Here is a 21131-nt window from a genome sequence, read left to right as displayed (position 1 = left end):
GGTGGAGGAACATTAACACATACGTTTTTACGCGTTAAACCACTAACGCGTAAAAATGTATGCGTTAATGTTCCTGCACCAGCGGTAATTGATTTTGGAGTTTTCATAAGTTGTAAGCCAAAGTCATCAAAATCTTAACAAATAAAGGCTGAAATATCTTGCTTTGAATGTAATGAGTCTTTTTCATACATTAGTTTCACCTTTTAAAGAGAACCCGAGGTGGGTTCTAAGAATCCTGATTGCACACAGAGGCTGGGTCTGCATATAATGCCCAGCCTCTGTTGCTATACTGCTAACCCCCAGCCCCCCTCTGCGCTCTGCTGTGCCCCCATAAATCAAACGCTGTGCTAGCGACACACAGAGTGCCGATAGCCGGCTGTTTACATCTGTACTTGTCAGTCTCACCGCTCCCCGCCCGCGTCCCTTCCCGCCAATCAGCGGGGAGCGAAGGGACGCGGGCGGCGACACAGAGGAGGCGGGGGAGTGGCGAGAAAGACAGTACAGACATAAACAGCCGGCTATCGACACGCTGTGTGTCGCTTAGCACAGCGTATGATTTATGGGGGCAAGCAGAGCGCAGGGGGGCCTGTGGGGGGGGAACTGTATAGCTACAGAAGCTGGGTATTATATGCAGACCCAGCCTCTGTGTGCAATTAGGATTCTTAGAACCCACCTCGGGTTCTCTTTAAGTTGAATTACTGAAATAAATGGACTTTTGCACGATATTCTAATTTTTTCGAATTTCTTGTGTGTGCTCTCTTTCTTTGTGTAGTAGACACAATGCAGGAAATAACTGATTGTCACATTTGGCAATGCAGAATGTCTATGAAGAAAATTAGGCTATTGAGATACTGTTAGACTTGGACCTACACTCACACACCACTATATGATTTGTTCAGAACCAGGGCTATGGTGTTGGTACAAAAATCAACTCTTCAGATTATGAAACTTTTGACTCAAACTCCAGGTACGTTAAATTGCTCTGACTCAGACTTCTCAACTCTCACAGTCCTTGAATGGCCATGGAGTAGGTACAAAACCCTTTTTGCAACACAAAAATCATCCGACCCCAACTCCAAACTCCTCAGTTTATGAAATCACTGACTCCGACTCCAACTCCAGGTACCCCAAAATTGCTCTGACTCCAACTCAGACGCCACAGCCCTGCTCAGAACTCTGGGTGAGCAGTGAACAAATATCACAAACAGAGATGAGAACTCTGGTCCTGTATTTCAAGCCATACACTTCTGCTACGTTATGCAACTTTACTATTATTTGTATTTACCAATATTAGGAAATAAGGGCACCTGTAAGCTGAAACGGATTAACAAAATTTAACTGTCTTGTGAACATTTTTTTTCTTTTTTAGCCGGATACCCAAAAAGCTCGGGGTGACTCAAAACCACAGAGAGTATAGGGGACTAAGAGACCAAAAAGCCCACCTAATAAAAAGCAACGCTCAGTGTAGTTTGCCTACTTAAAACAGAAGGTATTTGAGATAATTCAGCTTTACGTGAGCGACTGCGCCTTCCCACAATGCATCCCTTCTGACTATGCAAATGATTTTTTTCTGTTCTCTTCTCATGCTCATGTGAAGCACAAATAACTGAACTCCGCCTGACCCCGTCCACTTGTCTGGGTTGCTGAAGTGTGGTGACCGGCAAATGCAGGTTAAAATTTGAACACCAACACTAGTGGGAAGCCTCTGGAGGATCTCTCTACCAAGGCAAGTATCTAACTTTCATTTAACAAAGTCACAGAAAAGTACAGACTACATATTAAAGTGAATAAAACAAAACAGATACCTACCTATGGAAAGGGAAGGCTCTGGGCCCTATAGAGCCTTCTAATTCCTCTCCTGGTCCCCGAGTTGCAGCGCCGTCACCCCCGTTAGCAGTCTCCAAAACGCTTAGTCAAATGCTGCACTGTGCCATCGAGGGAGGCTTCGGAAGTCTTTGGGAGCGCCATACGGTGCCTGCGCACTCACGCATGCGCACTATGGAGCCGATAGTCTTTGGGAGCTCCCAGGTTCTCCAAAGACTTCCAAAGCCTCCCGCGGCAGCAGATTTGAAGTGCGGTGATGGCGCTGGAATAGCAAGGCTCTATAGGACCCAGAGCCTTTCCTCTGCTTAGGTAAGACTGTCTGTTTTAATTTATAGTGGCTTTAAAGAGGAACTCCAGTGAAAATAATGTAATAAAAAAAGTGCTTCATTTTTACAATAATTATGTATAAATGATTTAGTCAGTGTTTGCCCATTGTAAAATCTTTCCTCTTCCTGATTTCCATTCTGACATTTATTACATGGTGACATGTTTACTGCTGGCAGGTGATGTAGCTGCTGCATGCTTTTTTGGCAGTTGGGAACAGCTGTAAACAGCTATTTCCCACAATGCAACCAGGTTCACAGACAGGAAACTGCCAGGAGTACCACGGTCCTCAGAGTTTCTTGTGGGAGGAGTTTCACCACAATCTCAGCCATACAGCGCCCCCTGATGGTTTGTTTGTGAAAAGGAATAGATTTCTCGTGTAAAAGAGGGTATCAGCTACTGATTGGGAAAAAGTTCAATTCTTGGTTGGAGTTTCTCTTTAATTCCCCTCTCACTGTATGAGTATTTAGCTGCGTAGAGCAGTAAATAAAAAATGAAATCACATAAATACAGAAGATATCACAACACATTAGAAAATCTGTTTTTTGTTTTTTTTTAAATGTGTTCCCGTAGGAGGAGAGAAAACAACCATGCATGAAATCTACTTACGCCCATGGGTTCATGTGGTTCATAAGTGTACTGGTCAGGAAATGCCTTGGCCAACGCCATGTGTCGGGCATACATATAATACTAGGAAGGAAACACAAAGATATTTACTAGTTTAGAAGTTGTAGAGTGATTATTATAAGAAGCCATGCATTACCAAACTAATTACAATGTTCTGAGTACAGCATAAGGATTTCTTCCATTGAGTCATGGCCTGACACAACCCCGGTGTCTAGAAAGCGGAAATAATAATCATGGTGCATTCACAGTTTAATTTACTCTACTGCAAGCACTAACTGACAACTGTCACCAAAAAAAACCAAACGTTTAAAATACATACATATAAATGCAGATTTCTCACAGAAAAACATGCACTATCAATTACTTTTTATTCCTAGGTTGCTGTCACTTACAGTAGGCAGTGAAAATCTGACAGGTTTTTGACCAGTCCATCTCCTTATAGGGGATAATCAGTTATTTCTTACTGTACAAATGCACTTCATGTGGCTCAAAAAAACTGCCAGAATAGTGTGCAAGCAAGTAGGGAAGCTGGCTGGCATCTTTGTATAGATCTTTCCAGGAAGTGCTTTTATAAAGAATTAGGGTAATACCAAGAATCCTCCCATAAGGATATGGACTAGTCCATAACCTGTCAGATCTGTCAGCTTTTACGAGCTACTGTGAGTGACAGCAACATATATATATATATATATATATATAAAAAAAAAGGAATTTATAGTGCATTTTACGTTGGAAGAAATGTAAATTTTATATATACATATGTACATTTTTTTTTGCGATAGTTGTCCTTTAAAGGACATCCGAGGTGAAAAAACAATGATAAGAAACAATTGTATATATCCTCCTCCTCCTCCTAAAAATGACTTTTTCGTTAACCCACAGTTTTATTTTATATTTAAATTTTTAAGTGTTTACTGTTTCATAGCCTCTACTCAATGACGCATGCATTGAAGTATGCCAGAGGTAAAATCTATGAACTGTTGCCCCTTTTGATCTCTTTTCTGCGCTAAGAAACCATTTTCTGCCAGGAAAATGTTTTACTGTATTGCTGCAATTCCTTATCAGTGAGGGTTACGCTATAGTCCGACCCGGTCCTGGCAGACAGAAACTGTCACTTGGATACATGATTTTTAACACTTTCAGGAAGAGAAAGAAAAAAAGGAACACAGCCTAGTTATTTGTGTGCTTGGCACTGTACATACCCATGTCTATCTCATGTCCCATGGCACCTTGGGTATCCTTTAAAGAGACACTGAAGCGAGAATAAATCTCGCTTCAGTGCTTATATTCATCAGGGGCATGTGTGCCCCTGCTAAAACGCCGCTATCCCGCGGCTTAACGGGGGTTCCTTACCCCTCAAATGCCCCCCTGGCCCAACTTGGTCGTAGATTTTGCTGCTCTTGAGGCAGGGCTAACGGCTGCAGCCCTGCCTCTCAGCGCCGTCTATCAGCGGCACATAGCCGCCTCTCCCCCGCCCCTCTCAGCGAAGGAAGACTGGGGGGGGGGGGGGGGGAGGCGGAGATACGCACTGACAGATGCGCGTGAGGCAGGGCTGCGGCCATTAGCCCTGCCTCAATGCGGAAGTGCTGCCCGGGACTCCACGAGGCGATTGGGGAGGTAAGGAACGCCCGTTTAGCCGCAGGATAGCGGCGTTTTAGCAGGGGCACACATGCCCCTGCTGAATATAAGCACTGAAGCGAGATTTATTCTCGCTTCAGTGTCTCTTTAAGAACTCTTATTTATGTCCCAGAGCAACTGATATCTTGCCTAGGGACCCATTTCATCTTAATCCTTTTCTGCCCACAGCTGTACAAATATATGGTAGTTCACAACATCTATTTTTCATCAGACGTTTGACTTATGAAGATTGTCCATATCAAACTCCTTTAATGTGCCCATTAACAGATTTTTAGCAAAAAGATTAAATTGAAAAAAAAAAGATCAAATTTAATACATACATATAAATGATACATATACAAATAGATGGCTCCCTTAGAGCCACCTGCCCCCTCCTCTGCCCCACATCCAAGCTTACCCTCTCTGGCTGTGCACGAGGGCGATGTTCCACGGCACTTGTCGAGGATAAATGCTAGGAAAGCCTCAGGCCTGGACTGAGTGTCGCCAGCCTGCTGAAAACGTGTGCGCAACAGCTCGATCCCATTCTCTCCATCTTAACCAAATCACTTCATGAAAGGAAAAGTCCCCACTTGCTTCAAGAGGTCCACCATCATCCCTGTCCCCAAAAAACAGGGCGTCTCCGACCTCAACAACTTCAGGCCTGTGGCTCTCACATCTGTCATCATGAAAACTTTTGAGAGCATGGTTCTGCCCCTCCACAGAGGCCCTGCTCGACATATTCCAATTTGCGTACAGAGCGAACAGGTCCACCGATCACGCCATAAACATCTGCCTGGAGCTCGTCAACAACCACCTGGATAGACTGGCCTCATACACCAGGATCCTCCTACTAGACTTTAGCTCAGCATTTAACACCATCAGCCTCTAAATACTTCTAGAGAACCTTGCTGCACTCGCGGTCCACCCTACCCTATGCCTGTGGATAACAGTCTTCCTCAGGAACAGATCCCAGGCTACCAACACACGGGCCTCTTAAGGGCCACGGGCTTAAACCCCCCTAAAGACCAGGCCATTTTTAACAAAATAGGCCACTGCAGCTTTAAGGCCTCGCTGCAGGGCCGTACAACTCAGCACACAAGTGATTCCACCTCACTTTTCTGCCCACCGACAGAGCTTTTTGTTAATGGGGACTGATCGCTCCCCCAATGTTAGTTTGTTTTTTTTATAAAAAAAAATTCTGTTTATTTTTCTAATAAAATGTATTTATTTTTTAATTTACCAATCCCTCCCTCCCCTAGCCAGCGATCATTTGTCATTGGCTTCAGCCAATGAGAGCTGATTGCTCTCTTGCCACCCAGGGGGACAGCCGTGTCACACGGCTGCCCCCAGTCCAGCGCTGCCGTAGATTGCAGCGATGTACAGACTAAATAGACGGTGGTAAGTTCGCCGACGACACCACCATAGTGGGCCTCATCACCAAAAATTAGCAAGAGTAACTCCACCACGTTGATATAATCTGCCACTGGTGTAGGGAGAATGGCCTGGTCCTCAACACTGTAAAAACTGTTGAGATGATTGTAGACTTTAGGAACCACGCTCCCACCCCACCTCCAATCCACATTGACGGCATGGATGTTGAAAGAGTTTCCTGTGCAATGTTTCCTGGGCACCACCATCTCTAATGATCTGACTTGGAAGGCCAACACAGCCTGCACCCAGAAGAAAGCCCAGCAGAGGCTATTCTTCCTCCGCCAACTGAAGAAGTTCTGACAAGCTTCTACTCTGCCACAATTGAATCTGTTCTCTGCTCCTACATCCTGGTCTTATACGCCGGTTCCTCCGCCAGGAACAGACACAAACTACAGAGGGTCACCAGATCAGCGGAGAGGATAACCGGGAAACCACATCCCCCTCTGGACCTCCTCTACAACTTCAGACTGCGCTGCAGAGCACTGAGCATCGCCAACAATCCCTCACACCCAGGCTTTCTGCTTCTTCAGTCGGCTTACCTCAGACCCGGGGCTTTCTCCAGTAAGTAAAAAATCTTTGCAATGCGACATCTCTGTTTTTTTTAAGGGTTTTGAAGCAGATCTGCTTTTTCTCAGCATAGTTTGGTTTATTTCACTTATAGATGGAAGTCAGTTTGTCAAACATACTGGGGATGGGGCAAATGGATACTTAAATTGTGTGCAGTTTAGGCAATCACTTCTTAAAATGATCATGATGGGTTAGGGCAATTTGATAGAAACTATACAGTTGTCCACCCATTGCCTATGCCTTACTCTTCAGCAATCTACAGAGTTGATAAATCCTTGTCCAATGGTGATTGGCCCTGTAGTAGCCCTGTAGTAGCCACAAGATCTGTAGAAAGGGAAGGGGCAGGACCTTTCTATTTTTGGATAAAGAAAGTGAACTGAAGCAAAAATAACTTACCGTATGTTAAAAATGAATTGTATGTGTAGTACAGATAGTTAACAGAACAGTAGTAACAAAGAGTCTCATGTTTTTAATTTTAGGTATATAACTTTTTTATAGCATTGCATCATTCTATCATATTTGCAATTTACAAACCACACTGTATTTTAAACTATGAAACAGAACAGAGCTAATGCCCCTTTCAACCTGCAGTAAAAATCTTATTTGAAGCGGACTCAGAAAACTGGTCAGAGAGCTCAGAGAAGCTCTTTTGCATAGGTAACAACTGAAGTTTCTTAACTCTTCTTGTACTGGTTACCATATGAGACTCCTATCTGTGCTACTAATGTTCTATTTCTTAGCTGTACACTTACAAATCATAAGTTTATTTTCACTACAGATCCCCTTTAAGAGTCTGCACGTACCAAGATAAGGTCATACGTAAGGTGTAAGGTCATACGTATGCTATGGTGGAGGATGGCAAGGGCAGAATCAAGTCTACAGAGAACAGTAAATAATGAAACCTCTTAATGCAAATCTTACCCGGCCCAGATATTTCCAGTCCAGAAGGTCAGACAAGCGCTCTGTGCGGTTCCTCTGAATGATACGCTGACGGCGGGTCTGCTGACTGAAGCTGTACAGGAAGGAGGTGAGCTGGGTGCAGGAGTCGTCCACCGAACGGAAGCGCCGGTCTAAGATATAGATTCCTGCGAGACAGAAATCAACCAGAATATATAGTGCAGAGAATGACAAAAAGATCACAAAAATGCTATACAATATAATAAAGCTCTGCATACCATAGGCTGAGGGGTCAGCAATCTGTTCCTCCATGAAGCACCCAAATCCTGATAGGTTGGTAGAAATGCTAGGGATCCCCATGACAGTACATTCAGCTGGAAGAACAACCATTATTAGTACATGCCGGTCACAGGACAGCACCATAAGTTCAGCTACAACAACGGTAGGTCAGTATGCTGGTGGGTGGAGCAGTATAAGCTACATTTGTATGCTGATGGGTAGAGCAGCATGAACTACATTTGTATGCTGATGGGTAGAGCAGTATGAACCACATTTAAGATGGGTAGAGCAGCATGAACTACATTTGTATGCTGATGGGTAGAGCAGCATGAACTACATTTGAATGCTGGTGGGTGGAGCAGCATGAGCTACATTTGTATGCAGCACGGTGGTGTAGTGGTTTGCACTCTCACCTAACAGCTGAATGAGTTATTGAATGATGACGCCTATAAAAAGGACATTAAGGAGGACTGTACACACTACTGTAATTTTGGCCTTCGAATTATGCCCCTTTTACACTTAATCAGTTGGTGTGCGTTAGTACGCGTTTTTTCCATAACAGTGCATTGTGACAAAGATTTCAGTTAAAACGCGTTAAGTGTAAAAGGTGCCATAGGAAAACATGGGCATTACTTTGAAAATCAGTTTTCTTTCCGTTTTAACTGAGAGCAACTGATTAGGTGTAAAAGGGCCCTTAGACCAACAATTGAATAATAATAATGTAAATCAGGACTGCATTCTCAAATTTAATGTGGGACATTAGGCCAGAAATAAATAATGCAAATCTAATAAATACTGGTATAAGCATAGTAATGTGGGGAGAAAGTACAGGCTTCTATGGCTATCCAGTAAGGTGGATGTAATATATACAATTGCTTATGTACAGTGCAGAACTGGTGGGACAGACAGCCAGGGCTTACCAGGCGTGTACCCCCAAGGCTCGTAGTATGAAGGGAAGACCCCCAAATGGCATCCTCGTACAAACTCCTCATAATCCACTGGTAAGAGAGGGCTTGTAGAAGAGAGAAACTCTGGGTGGAAAATGACCTGCAGGGAAGAAACAGGAGAAAAGAGATTAACCAAAGCTACATGTACATTATATCATTTTTAAAAAATACATGCTATATTCAATAAAAGACAACTGAATCTAATAGAAATATATTTAAAAGGTGTTGGAAAAAACTGAGGCTTTCCAGATGCACACGATTACGATTACACACTGGTCAGGAGATCATGTGGGCGGAGTACAGAATTGGAGGAAGAGCACCAGAGAGAGGCTTTATAACTTTGTACTGTAGTGGGCATACAAAGTTAGTAGGTGTGGTGAGATCTGTGCTAATATCCAGAGCAGCACACAGAAAGAGATTCATATTAGGTAGTAATCAGCTTCCCACATCTGGTATCTGTGTCCCTAGCCTTAGAATAATGGGAGTGCACACACGCATACATATTGTTGCCCACAGGGTTTGTGGTGTATGAAGGGGAGAGGAGGGGTGACGGCGTGACACATGACAGAGCAGCTCCTAGCAGGAGGGGTAAGGATGGGAACAATGCCTTCAGTTGGTGCCATTTGGGGCTTCTGAAGCTCTCAGTGATGTATTGGACAGCTGAACGCATGGTAGTTTCTCCACAAAAGCAGCCTGTCGGGGCCATCCCTGCAAGGTTTAGACAACCATGTTGAATTACCGGCTTTGGCCTCAATTCATAGAGCACAGTGCGGTAAATGTAAAGTGCTCGGTAAATCACTGCATTGGGTATTTTAGACTTTTGTGTGCCAATTCATAAAAATGTTCACAGGTGCGGTAGAAATGCAGTAATTTACCTGCTTCAATAGATAAAAACTCCGTGCAGAGACAGCATTATAATAGTAAGAGGCATCCTGACATCCCTTTAGATGTACATGTTTTGCTATACTGTTTGTTATACTTCCCCTGCTCGCTCTGAATTTGTCCATCAGTCTTTCTTAACATTTTATTTATTTACACATGTCCTGCTTAGGTGATTTCCCCACTAGCTACTCTGCATCTTCAAACCGGAACAAAAGAGGTTAAACTGCCGAAGGGAGGCAGGGGAAACTTATTTTGTTCCATTCTCTCTGCTCACTGCCTGGGGGTAGAGAAGCTAGACCTGCCGGAGAAGGCTTCGGGTCCAATCAAAATTCATCATTCCGACTTGCAGGAGACAAGGGCTGTTTTTATTGGCTTTTGCTCCTGTCAGTCATAGCTTATCCCTCTCTGCTTGTGTGAGTCATGCTGGCTTCCCACAGTATTGCACAGTCTCCACTCATTTCGCCACACCAGAGCTGCCGGTAAATTTTCAGGATTTTACGGCATCATCTATACTTTATGAATTGACATTTACTGACATTTGTTGAGGTATTTACTGCACAAGTTGGTAATTTACCTCACTGATCAGTTTTTCATGTGGTAACAGCCTTTATGTATTGACATTTCCCTAAGTGCTCGGTTAAGTCAGCTGTTTTCAGCATTACCGAATGCGGTAGTGCTTTATGAATCAAGGCGGCCACTGAGCAGTCATTTTCGTAATATGGCTAAATCGATACATGAGATTTCAAGCAAATTTTAAACAGTTGTCTATTCTATAATATGCAGTTAGAATAAGTTTATACACTTGAAATGAAGGGCGTAAGTTATTGCAAACCTAAAACTTTTATCGTATGTTTCTACATAAAACGAAACAGGTTATCGGACGCCCAAATTTCCACTTTAGCGGCGAATTGCTGCTACATTATGTTGGGGGGGCAATGGCAGCACCCATTTTTGCCCACTAATGCCTGGAGGCCACATAGCCCGCTTCCCTCCAAGGAGTTACCGATATATCCAAACCTTACCGAAAAATACCTCCCAGCAGGCAAGAAAATAAGCTTATTACTTTTTTTTACATTTTCATTTGCTAAGTGTTGAAAATAAATTTTTTAGGTAAGATGAAAAATTATCTCCTAGGACAGTGATGGCTAACCTTGGCACTCCAGCTGTGGTGGAACTAAAAGTCCCATGAGGCATTGCAATACTCTGACAGCTCTAAGCATAACTCAGGGAGGCAGATGCATGATGTATTGGTTTGTCACAACTGGCGTGCCAAGGAGAAAATTTAGGAGAAAGTTATTGGATTAGGGCCTAAATCTGTGTGACCTGAGAGAAAACCACTTCTATAAACTGGAAAGATCACACCAATATTGCAGTCAACACTGCCATCTAGCTGTAGATTAATTTACTACATACAGCAAGAACTCCATCCTGGCACCTAAGCATGTCCTTCTGGCACTTTTTTCAATAATAGTTTTTATTTTTTTGTTTGAGATTTTTATTTTTCAATTGGCTAACAAAAAAAACTCAGAAAAACAAAGCTAGAACAAGGTACTAATAACAAGGAATACAATTGGACCATAGACTGTACACAGCTAAATAAAAGAATTGGTATGCCAGCATAAGCTGAATCTCTTCACATCCTTCTGGCACTTTTAAAGGGAATACAAGAATTAATGATTATATGCAATTAAAAAAAGAATGACATCCACTGTCCAAAACAAACATTTAATTAACTCCCTTGATTTACTACAATGGAAGTTTGGTTGAGTGGCAGCTCAGCCCTTCCTGCATCCTGACTGGGTGGGATGGGGAGTTGCAGTTACACCTCCACTCTCAAAAGCCAGTGCAGCTCAGATGGAATTGGGGAGGAGGACTACAATTTAATATATTCATTAATTGCCAGGGATACTAAGTTTGGTGCACAATTTTGTAAACTTGCAGAGCTTGATCAATTTTTAGAGCTTCAAAAATATGCCTAAACTTAGTTTTAGCAAAGAACTAGTAATAATGGGAGGAAGTCACATTAAGGCCCCATTTACACTTAATCAGTTGGTACACTTTTTTTTCCTTCTCTATAGCAGTGCATTATGAAAAATCTTTCATTAAAAATACATATAGTGTGAAGTGAGCCATTGGGAAACATGGGCATCGCTTTAAAAAAATCAGTTGTCCTTTCAGTTATAACTGAGAGCAACTGATTAAGTGTAAATGGGGCCTTATGCTTTTACCTTGACACGGTCAGAGCTGCTGTTGAAGAGGCCGATCCTTCGAATAGAGTTTAAGATTGAATCAGTGGAGTCATCAAGCATGTTGTGTGTGCAGACCGGAGGAAATGACTGTCTCTGTGGAGAAAACCGATTAATTTAAAAGGATGACTCCATGACATTTAAAATATTATGCACACAACTATACAAATCAATCAATAATTTAGGCTAGATGCAAAGTGCGCATCCCCTGTAAAAGGAAGAATGCAACGCAACAGGAAAGTAGTAATGCACCTTTTCCTCGCATTGCATCCCATAGAGTGAAGCATACAGAGCATCATGGAGGTCTAGGTATATTTTTTGCTGGCTTCAGAACTCAGTGTACAAACATTCTGCAGAGCTGCACCTGCCAGCAGTAAATATGTTGCCACCTGTGATACATTTCAGAATTCAAATCAGGGTGAGGAAGGATCTTATAATGGGCAATACAGTGACCCCATCATTATACCCAGGCCCGGATTTACATCACAGGAGCCTACAGGCATAGATGTCCTAGCACCCTAGACTTCACCCTCCATGGACCTACAAACCCCCATCAAACCGCACCACAAGTGTGCTGGATGGTCCCAATGCCACCTCTCTACTTCTCCTGCCCAGTGTAGGTAGCTACAGGTGCCCCTTAGTATTAGGTATCAGCACACAGCGCTGCGTAATATGTTGGCGCTTTATAAATACAATAAATAAAGAAATAAGGTAGCCAGAGGTACCCTCGGTATTAAGTAGCTAGAGGTGCCTTAGTGAAACGCCGAGAGCCATGTGAGTAACCTCTCATTTACACTCTGCTCAGGACTCGTGGAGGGAAGTGGGACAGCTTTCCATCATAAAGCGCCTGTAGGCACATGCCTACAGTGCCTTATGGTAAATCTGGCCCTGCTGACACCTTACCCCAATGTTAACCCCACCCTGATGCCTAAACTTAATATCCCCTTCAATGTTAGTCCCTTTATAACTAATTTGAACAGTCCTCACAACATTATCTTCTTCGTGAAAAAAGAACCCCAACTGCCCCACCCACAGTGTTAACTATTTCCTTATGCCTAACTAAAAAAAAAAAAAGAAGAAAAAAAAAAGATACAAATAGCCAGGCACAACCCCTCAAGTTAGGGCATTTAAATACGTTATTAGGGTGGTGCCAAAGGGGGTGTGGCCATAGAAATAGCAAAAAAAACAGTTAACCCTTTGCATACTCACATGCAAATGTTGAAACAAATGCATTCACATGGATCAATCATCCAGGCACCATTGCTCTCCCTACAGCCAAGTTAACAGCCTTGCGTAGTCATCTACAGTAGAGTCAGGACACCTGCCACCTACAGGGCTAGAGTTAGGACTCCTACGAATACCTGGGTACCTCTGCGTGTTGTAAGTGACTACGCAAGAGAATACATTTTTTTTGTAACTAAGACCCCGGCTTTTAACTTAGCTGTAGGGAGAGCTTTGGTGCCTGGTTGGCTAACCCATGTGAATGCATTTGTTTAAACATTTGCATGTGAGTGTGCAAAGGGTTAACGGTTTTATGCCTAACCTAAGTAACAACAAATTACCTCCCCTAGGCCCATTTCCTACACAAATCCTCCTAACTGGTACCTAAACCTAGCAAAAACTCACTATCCCCAACCTGGTGCAGCTGCAGTGTCCAGTGCCTGACAATTACTCACCGGGGCACTGAAACTAAACCCCACAAATCTATAACTAGTGACTACTGATAACTAAGGTATTGGGCACAGAGATATCCCCATATTCTGCTAACATCTGGCCACTCAGACTTTGTACTGTATGTTCCTGCTTATGGACCAGTGACCTCATTCTTATATAATGGGTCCCTGCGATTTCTAGTTATGTCTGTGCCTTGGTTTCTTTCAGTAGCCAGGGTGGACCACTAAGTGTCACATTCTCCTCATCGCAACCATTAAGGCCACATACCTGAGTGGCAAAGATGGCTCTCTTCATCATAGTGAAATCTTCTTTGTCCAGCATCTTGTTCATGTCAGGCAAATTTCCCCTGCAATATAAAACTGCATGTTCATTCACAGATCTCCAGTTATGGGATCCACATTCACATACTGCAGCCCCCACCTCGCCTCACTGCAGCCATTAAACATGCGCGAGCACGCACAAACGCACGCACACACGACTAGAGATGGTTAACAAGATGCCAATAATTCTGGTTTTCACACAGACAGAATACAAATTGAAAACAAAATGGGCAGCCCCACTGCTCATACTTCAGATTAGCTTTTACCAGGGAGTCATCATCAAATACACCACAAAGGGGCAGGCACATATCTTAAAGGAGAGGTTGTTAAAGGAGAAACAAAATGGAAAAATGTATACAAAACTTATGCAAACACATAATACATTTTTGCAGTCATGAAAAACATTTTCAATTAAATTCATCTTTTATGTGATTGCATAAGTTTTGCATGCATTTTTCCTCTCGTTTAGGATATGTGCCCGCCGCCCCTTGGAGTATGTTTGATGTATTGGTTCACATTATTTGATTGCGTATGGGTTACATGTCAGCACTTGATAATGCAGCTTGGTATTGGGTCAATAAGTTGCACCGACAATTTTGATAAGAGTCACATCCAAGCTGGAATTATCACAATGAGATAAGGGATGAATATAGTGGTGGGTTCATGTTCGAATGATAAAACAACCAACCATTGACCAATATACACTTCTTTACTTTCCTATTTTTCTTTGGATCTGATATTTATATAGAATCTATCCAATGTATTACAGTATACCAAGTCAGGGACAAAAGTGCCCCAATAGAAACTTCCCTTAGTAAAGGGTAGCTGCTGGATACCCCAGAGAATTGCCCAATCCTCCTCCACCCCCAGAAGCTCCTTGTAAAGGGCTTGTCGATGGAGTGCAGCTGCACTGTACAGTAGCCGCTGGGGTCAAGCTTTTTCCGGAGCAGTTCCATGCTACTATGCAGGCGTGAGCAGCCATGCACCTGCTCAGTACGGCTGTGCTCGTACGGGAGGGCAGCTGCACTGTACAGTAGCATGGAGCCGCTTGGGTACAGCTTTTTGCACCGAGCGGTTCCATGCTACTGCCCAGGCGTGAGCAGTCATGCACCTGCGCAGTGCGGCTGTGCTTGTACGGGAGGGGCAGCTGCACAGTACAGTAGCATTTCAGCAGAACGCTTTCCTCCTATCCATTGCACTGCTGCAGCTGCAAGCTTTGTCCTTCCCAATTCTGAGCAAATCTATTAAGCTTGAGCCATTTTGGCGGTGTAAATCCAAGGCGACACTGTATTGTATTGGGGACATACACATGCGGTGGGTGTGCCTATTGTCGAAACATAAGAGTAGGAAGGACGGTCCCACTTCCAAATGGTAGGACTTTCTCTTTAAAACATTACACCAATTGTCAGACGGAGTTAGTGGTATATCTTCTGCTCTGTCCATGTGGAGCTTTTTATATTGGCAAAACTAATGCTGGGTACACACGATGAGATTTCCCGTTCGATTCCCGGATCGATTCGATTAAATCAAACATGTTCGATTGGATTTCGATCGATTTTTTCATGATAGGTATGCAAAATCGACGGAAAAAACGATCGAAATCCAATCGAACATGTTTGATTTAATCGAATCGATCCGGGAATCGAACGGGAAATCTCATCGTGTGTACCCAGCATAAGAGACCTTTGTGGCAACAGATTTCTTAACACATGCAGAATATCGATAATGTGGAATCATTGACTCCAAATGCACGTCATGTGAGACAGTGTCAAATTTGCACTGGCGAAAATATACGGTTTGTAGGACTTGATAGAGTCCATAAAACTTTGCCGGTGGCAATTTTGACCGTTTATTGCTACAGCGAGAAACACGCAGGATCTTTGAACTTAAAGCATGTCAGATTCCGGGCCTCAATGAGTCTTTTAGCTTCGCACATTTTCTACCTATTTAATTGTAGCTGTGCTCTTATACATAATATTATATTAAATATATTCTCCACCTCCTGCTGTTTTATCTGTGTGGGTGCTCCTGAACTTGAGTCCTGTGTAGACGTCTGCTCTCCCATTTGTTGACATTTAGAGCCAGATTTATAAGATTTCCCTTTGTGCCCAGGATGATACTGTCCAAATGTTGGGACACTATAGGGATAACATTAGAAGCCCTTCTAATTTTTAGGGGCATTGGATTATTAAAAAGAAATTTGCTCTACCTCCTTTTTGAATATAGTTATATTTAAAAATAGCGTTTGATTTTTGTTTTGTTTATTTAATTATGCTGTCTAAGGGCGGACTCTCGTGCCGGGGGGAAGGCGAGCGTGTATAGTGGGCGGAGATGTCGGCATGCATGAGTGGTGGAGCGCACTGGCTTCCTCTGCTTGGGGCGCATGTGTCATTTCCGCCTGCCGCTCCCGCCCCTCGCGACTGATTAGTCGCATGAATGCATTTGTACGCATGGATCATAGTATAGGGCCACGCCTTCTGATGACGCCGGAAGCCGGCGAAACATGTTAGGGCCGTGCACCTTCTGAGACGGCCACCCGCTGGCGACCTCCATACCCCTGCATCCTCCTGCAACTTTCCCTCTCCTCCAGCATCAGTGAGGGGACGCACCACCTTGTTGGTCCTCCATTACCAGGAGACTGTATGCACTGCTATGTTGTCTGCCATCCTCCATATTGGAACCACGCTGCTTCTTGGATAGAGCTATCAAGGGTCCCCTAGGTGTAGGGATTAGATTGTGAGCTCCTTTGAGGGACAGTTAGTGACAAGATATATATATGCACTGTACAGCGCTGCGTAATATGTCGGCGCTATATAAATACTAAATAATAATAATAATAACCTTGTCACCAGGGTTACAGACCACGATCCGCTCCTGGACACTCTACATATCGTGAGTAACACGCAGCAGGGGCAGCTGAGGAGTAGTCAAGGATTGGGTGAGATTCACATGCTCTATTTGAACTGCTTTATGCTTTGCATCTGTCTTTTGCTTTGCTATTGGATGTTCGTTACTTTCCGGCTTACTGCGGGACTGCCTATTTGTTTTGCATGCACGCTTGGACTTATTGATACATTGAGCAGAGGAGTTATACTATTTATTTATGAAGCAACTATGGTTGAATCATCACCCTATGGAGTATCAGTGCACTTATTGAAAAACTTCAAACTGGCCAGTATAGTTAGTGTGCGTTTGGAGTGAGGTGTGGGATGTGGATGTCTGTTTGCTGGGATGGCCGTCCCATATGTCTTTTATGTTTTATAAATTATGAATAAACTATTTTGATACTTTTGAAGTATTTGGATATTTTCCAGTTATTGGGACTATCTATAGCCTTTATTACCTCTCCAATTTTTGAACAAATCTATTAAGCTGCCATTCAGGTACCAACTCCGACCTGCAGCATCCCCATCAATACAGCCAACAAATATTAGATCTAAGTTACATTTGTAATATTTACAGCATCTCAAATGCCATAGTTTTAATAGATTCTCATTAGACCACCTGTTTATACTGCACCCAATTTATTAAAGCGGATCTGAACTCAGAACTTACTCTCTGCTCTAGAAGTTATGCAACAGCATAATAACCTTTAGGCCCCTTTTACACTTGCCTTGTAAATGTGCATTGCCCTGTTTTACTGCAGGGTAACAATGATAATGCAAGGCATTGGGGCCTAGCACACTTACGGCGTCACATTGCGCCGGAAATGCCTGCTGACCCGTCGCAAAGTCAACAGCGCATTACCATCAATCTTCCACAGTGACTTAAGTAATGAAAGTCAATGGCTGATGTAGAAATTTTACATATGCAGGTTGCAGCAGAGCAGCGCACATGCGTGGAACAACAGGAATACAACAGGGAAGCCCAGGAATCCCAGTGACGCATTTCCTGTCCAGCAGGGAGTACATTGCTGGGCAAAGGGTGGCAAAAGGTGTGCGGGGGAGGGGGGCTATAAATGTGACCCTGTTGCCGCAGGGTCATATAACTGGCTATTTATCATGGAGCAGAGCATTGCACTACAATGGAAAACGCAGTGTAAAACCAAAAAAAAAGTCCTCGTTACACCTACTGAGTCTGTACTTCCAGGATACCAAGAAGTAACCAAAGAGTTAACCTCCTGTAGTTTCATATTAGCTCAGAATTTGGCAGACAGCCGACAGTTCAAATTACACTGGCTCATTACTAGCCGAGAAGGGTGAATGAGACAGGCTGTTCTCTATAAACAAAATTACAAGGTGGACACAGGGTGGATTCCTGTGTGCTCACCTTTCTGCCTGTGCAAGAGTTCAGGTCTGCTTTAAAATGGTGTCGTGCAAGCTTAACTTTGCATACCAGTCATCAGTTTTTAAAACCCCAAAAACAGATCTCCAGTGGATCTCTGTCCTCCCATCATTCCCAGGTAACAGTGGCGTCCCTACCATTGGGCGCAGGGGGGCGTGGCGCCCCGGGTGACTGACACTCAAGGGGTTGTCATCACGACCTCCTATGGTAGGGGAAGAGCAGTGCTAGAAGGAGGGGTGGGGGACAGCGGTGGGGAGGGGGGGACAGATCCCCCCCCCCTCACCTGGGTCCCCTCCTTCTGCCTCTCCCCGCTGCCTGCCCAGGACCCCCCAGGTGTTCAACTCCCCGCAGCCCACTGTAGGGACTGCATCCCGGAGACAGAGCAGGGCTACGGGAAGATGGCTGCCAAAGCCCTGCACTGGAGACTATTTGTGTCTCTAGTGCAGGGCTTTGGCAGCCATCTTCCCGTAGCCCTGCTCTTTGCCTGTCAGCGCGGGAGATTTACACTGGCTGCAGGACTATCGTCACTTGAGGATAGTCGGGGGAGCTGCGCATCAGAAGCCGGCCAGGTGAGTGAATTTTTTTTTCTTTTTACAGATTTTCTGGTGAATGCTCCCCACATAGCGATTATTTTCTGGTAAATGTCCCCCACATGGCAATTATTTTCTGGTGAATGCTCCCCACATAGCGATTATTTTCTGGTGAATGCTGCCCACATAGCGATTATTTTCTGGTGAATGCTGCCCACTTTACGATTTCTGGTGAAATGCTGCTCTCTTTACGATTAATTTCTGGTGAAATGCTGCCCACTTCACGATTAATTTCTGGTGAAATGCTGCCCACTTTACGATTATTTTCTGGTAAAAATGTGCACTCTATGATTTCTGGTGAAATGCTCTCTTTACGAGCCTGCCCAAGTGCTGCCCACTTTACGATTATTTTCTGGTGACTGTTGCCCACAAAGCGATTATTTTCTGGTGAATGCTCCCCACATAGCGATTATTTTCTGGTGAATGCTGCCCACATAGCGATTATTTTCTGGTGAATGATCCCCACATAACTATTATTTTCTGGTGAATGCTGCCCACATAGCGATTATTTTCTGGTGAATGCTGCCCTCTTTACGATTATTTTCTGGTGAAATGCTGCCCACTTCACGATTAATTTCTGGTGAAATGCTGCCCACTTTACGATTATTTTCTGGTAAAAATGTCCACTTTATGATTTCTGGTGAAATGCTGCCCACTTTACGATTAATTTCTGGTGAAATGCTGCACACTTTACAATTATTTTCTGGTGAAATGCTGCCCACTTTACGATTATTTTCTGGTGACTGTTGCCCACATAGCGATTATTTTCTGGTGAATGTTGCCCACATAGCGATTATTTTCTGGTGAATGCTCCCCACATAGCGATTATTTTCTGGTAAATGAACCCCACATAACTATTATTTTCTGGTGAATGCTGCCCACATAGCGATTATCTTCTGGTGAAATGCTGCCCACTTCACGATTATTTTCTGGTGAAACTCACTCTTTTTTGGGGGGGGGGGGGGGGGGGGGGGAGTTGGGAGGGGTGGTGGGTGTCTTATAATAACCAGCAGCGGGTGTCAAATGCCCTAGGTACACCACTAACAGGTAATTAAAAAAAAAAAGTGTAACCAAGTTTCTGAAATCTTAATATTTTATGTGCCACTAAAACCAAAAAGGCAATGCTGTGCTTCGCGATGCTTTAATAGAAGGCTATTCAGTTCATTTTGGCCCAGCACAACATCCCCTAACTGGTTTCAGAGTATAAATTACAGCACATCAGAACGCACATAACATGGGCTCTGTTACAAAGAGCTACTTACACCAGCAGTGACTCATACAACTTCTTCCCAAACTTCTCTTTCACTGCATTGGCTGTATCCCTACGGAGAGACAATAAAAAGCAGCATCAATGATATTTGCACTGGGAGAGCATAAATATCTAAAAAGCTGTCCATACACACATCGATTTCTAACGGCAACTCAGATCACTAAGATCTCAGATCTGACGATTATCTGTGACGCAACAAGCCACATCAATCGTAAAATCGAAATTACGATTGGACCAGACAGTAAATTTTGGTCGATGAGATACGGCAGTAGATCGATGACCCACAGTTTACTGCACTGTATTGAGTAGTTGAAAATCTGAGTGCCGTGTATGGGGGGAATCGAGCCCTCCATGATCAGATTCAGATCTGAGAGGAATTGATCTGTTTGCCACATTGGGCAGAGTCTATGGCCACTTTTAAACGCGTAAAAAATGTGGAGCGCCAGAGATATGCCCAAAGCAACAAAAATCCCTCTGCCCCACTGCACAGTTGGCACAACCAGAACGATTTCTTATTCCAGTTTGGAGCTGCACATGTCAGCTGTCTGCTCATTGGACAATGCATTAGATCAGTAATGATAATAATTAAATTGTCCAAAGCTAGAGAAGATGAAAGCTAGAGCAGGAAACAGAGGAGTCACCAGACTGCCTGTGCAACAGTGGGGGCGTGTCTCGCTCATCCCAGAATCCTTTGTTAATGCAATCATTTACAGACAAGCTCCTCGACAGTGCATTTAGCCACCTAATTCAAAATATTCAGAATACATAAAAATGTATCTGATGCACTAATGTCTGTTTGACTGTTCTCTGTTCTACTTTTTTCGGTAGCCTTTTTTTTGGGATAAGCCACCGAAATCCATGTGTATCGACTCATGTAAAGGGGCCCACACACTGGTCGATTTAAGCAATCGATTGAAAATCGATTTGTTGAAATCAGCAAATTGATCGATTTGCAGCCGATTTCTATCGATTTTATCTGACAGGATGCTGGCAGCAAATCGATGGCCCATAGAGTTGCATTTTAACTAATGGTGCAATAATGCATTTAGATCGATTTTCAATAGATTTCCAGATTGGAAATCTGTTCCTAGTGTGTGGCACACATCAGATAGATTCCTGTCAGATTCGACTTGACAGGCATCTTACAGAAATCTATCTGATGGTTAAATCTGCTGCAAATCTATAAGCGTATGGCCACCTTTAGAGTGTTACTTCCTGCCTAACAAATGTTATCTATTCCTTTATCACCTGTGTCTGATAAATCCTCAGTGTTAGGGCTGGTTCAGACGGACGTCTGCGTAGCGTCACGTCTGGGGGCGTTGCGGCGGCTGCGCGGTCAGGCTTTCAGTAGC

The 21131-nt window shown here is 43.6% G+C and overlaps 1 protein-coding gene across 1 annotated transcript in view; it reads right to left on the bottom strand.

The window, feature by feature from the left end:
• GYS1 (glycogen synthase 1) overlaps positions 1-21131 on the bottom strand; it is a 98718-nt gene that overhangs the window by 9709 nt on the left and 67878 nt on the right. The window contains exons 9-15 of the mRNA XM_068241144.1: positions 19772-19831; positions 13583-13661; positions 11624-11737; positions 8487-8613; positions 7566-7661; positions 7312-7475; positions 2758-2838 (exon numbers count right to left, since the gene is read on the bottom strand). Coding sequence (XP_068097245.1) covers positions 2758-2838; positions 7312-7475; positions 7566-7661; positions 8487-8613; positions 11624-11737; positions 13583-13661; positions 19772-19831 — 721 coding nt within the window. The remainder of the gene's footprint in view (positions 1-2757; positions 2839-7311; positions 7476-7565; positions 7662-8486; positions 8614-11623; positions 11738-13582; positions 13662-19771; positions 19832-21131) is intronic.

This window comes from Hyperolius riggenbachi, chromosome 6 (assembly GCF_040937935.1).
Source record: "Hyperolius riggenbachi isolate aHypRig1 chromosome 6, aHypRig1.pri, whole genome shotgun sequence".
Taxonomy (NCBI): domain Eukaryota; kingdom Metazoa; phylum Chordata; class Amphibia; order Anura; family Hyperoliidae; genus Hyperolius; species Hyperolius riggenbachi.
Note: the sequence above shows the minus strand (reverse complement) of the source record. Positions and strands in the feature narration are given on the sequence as shown.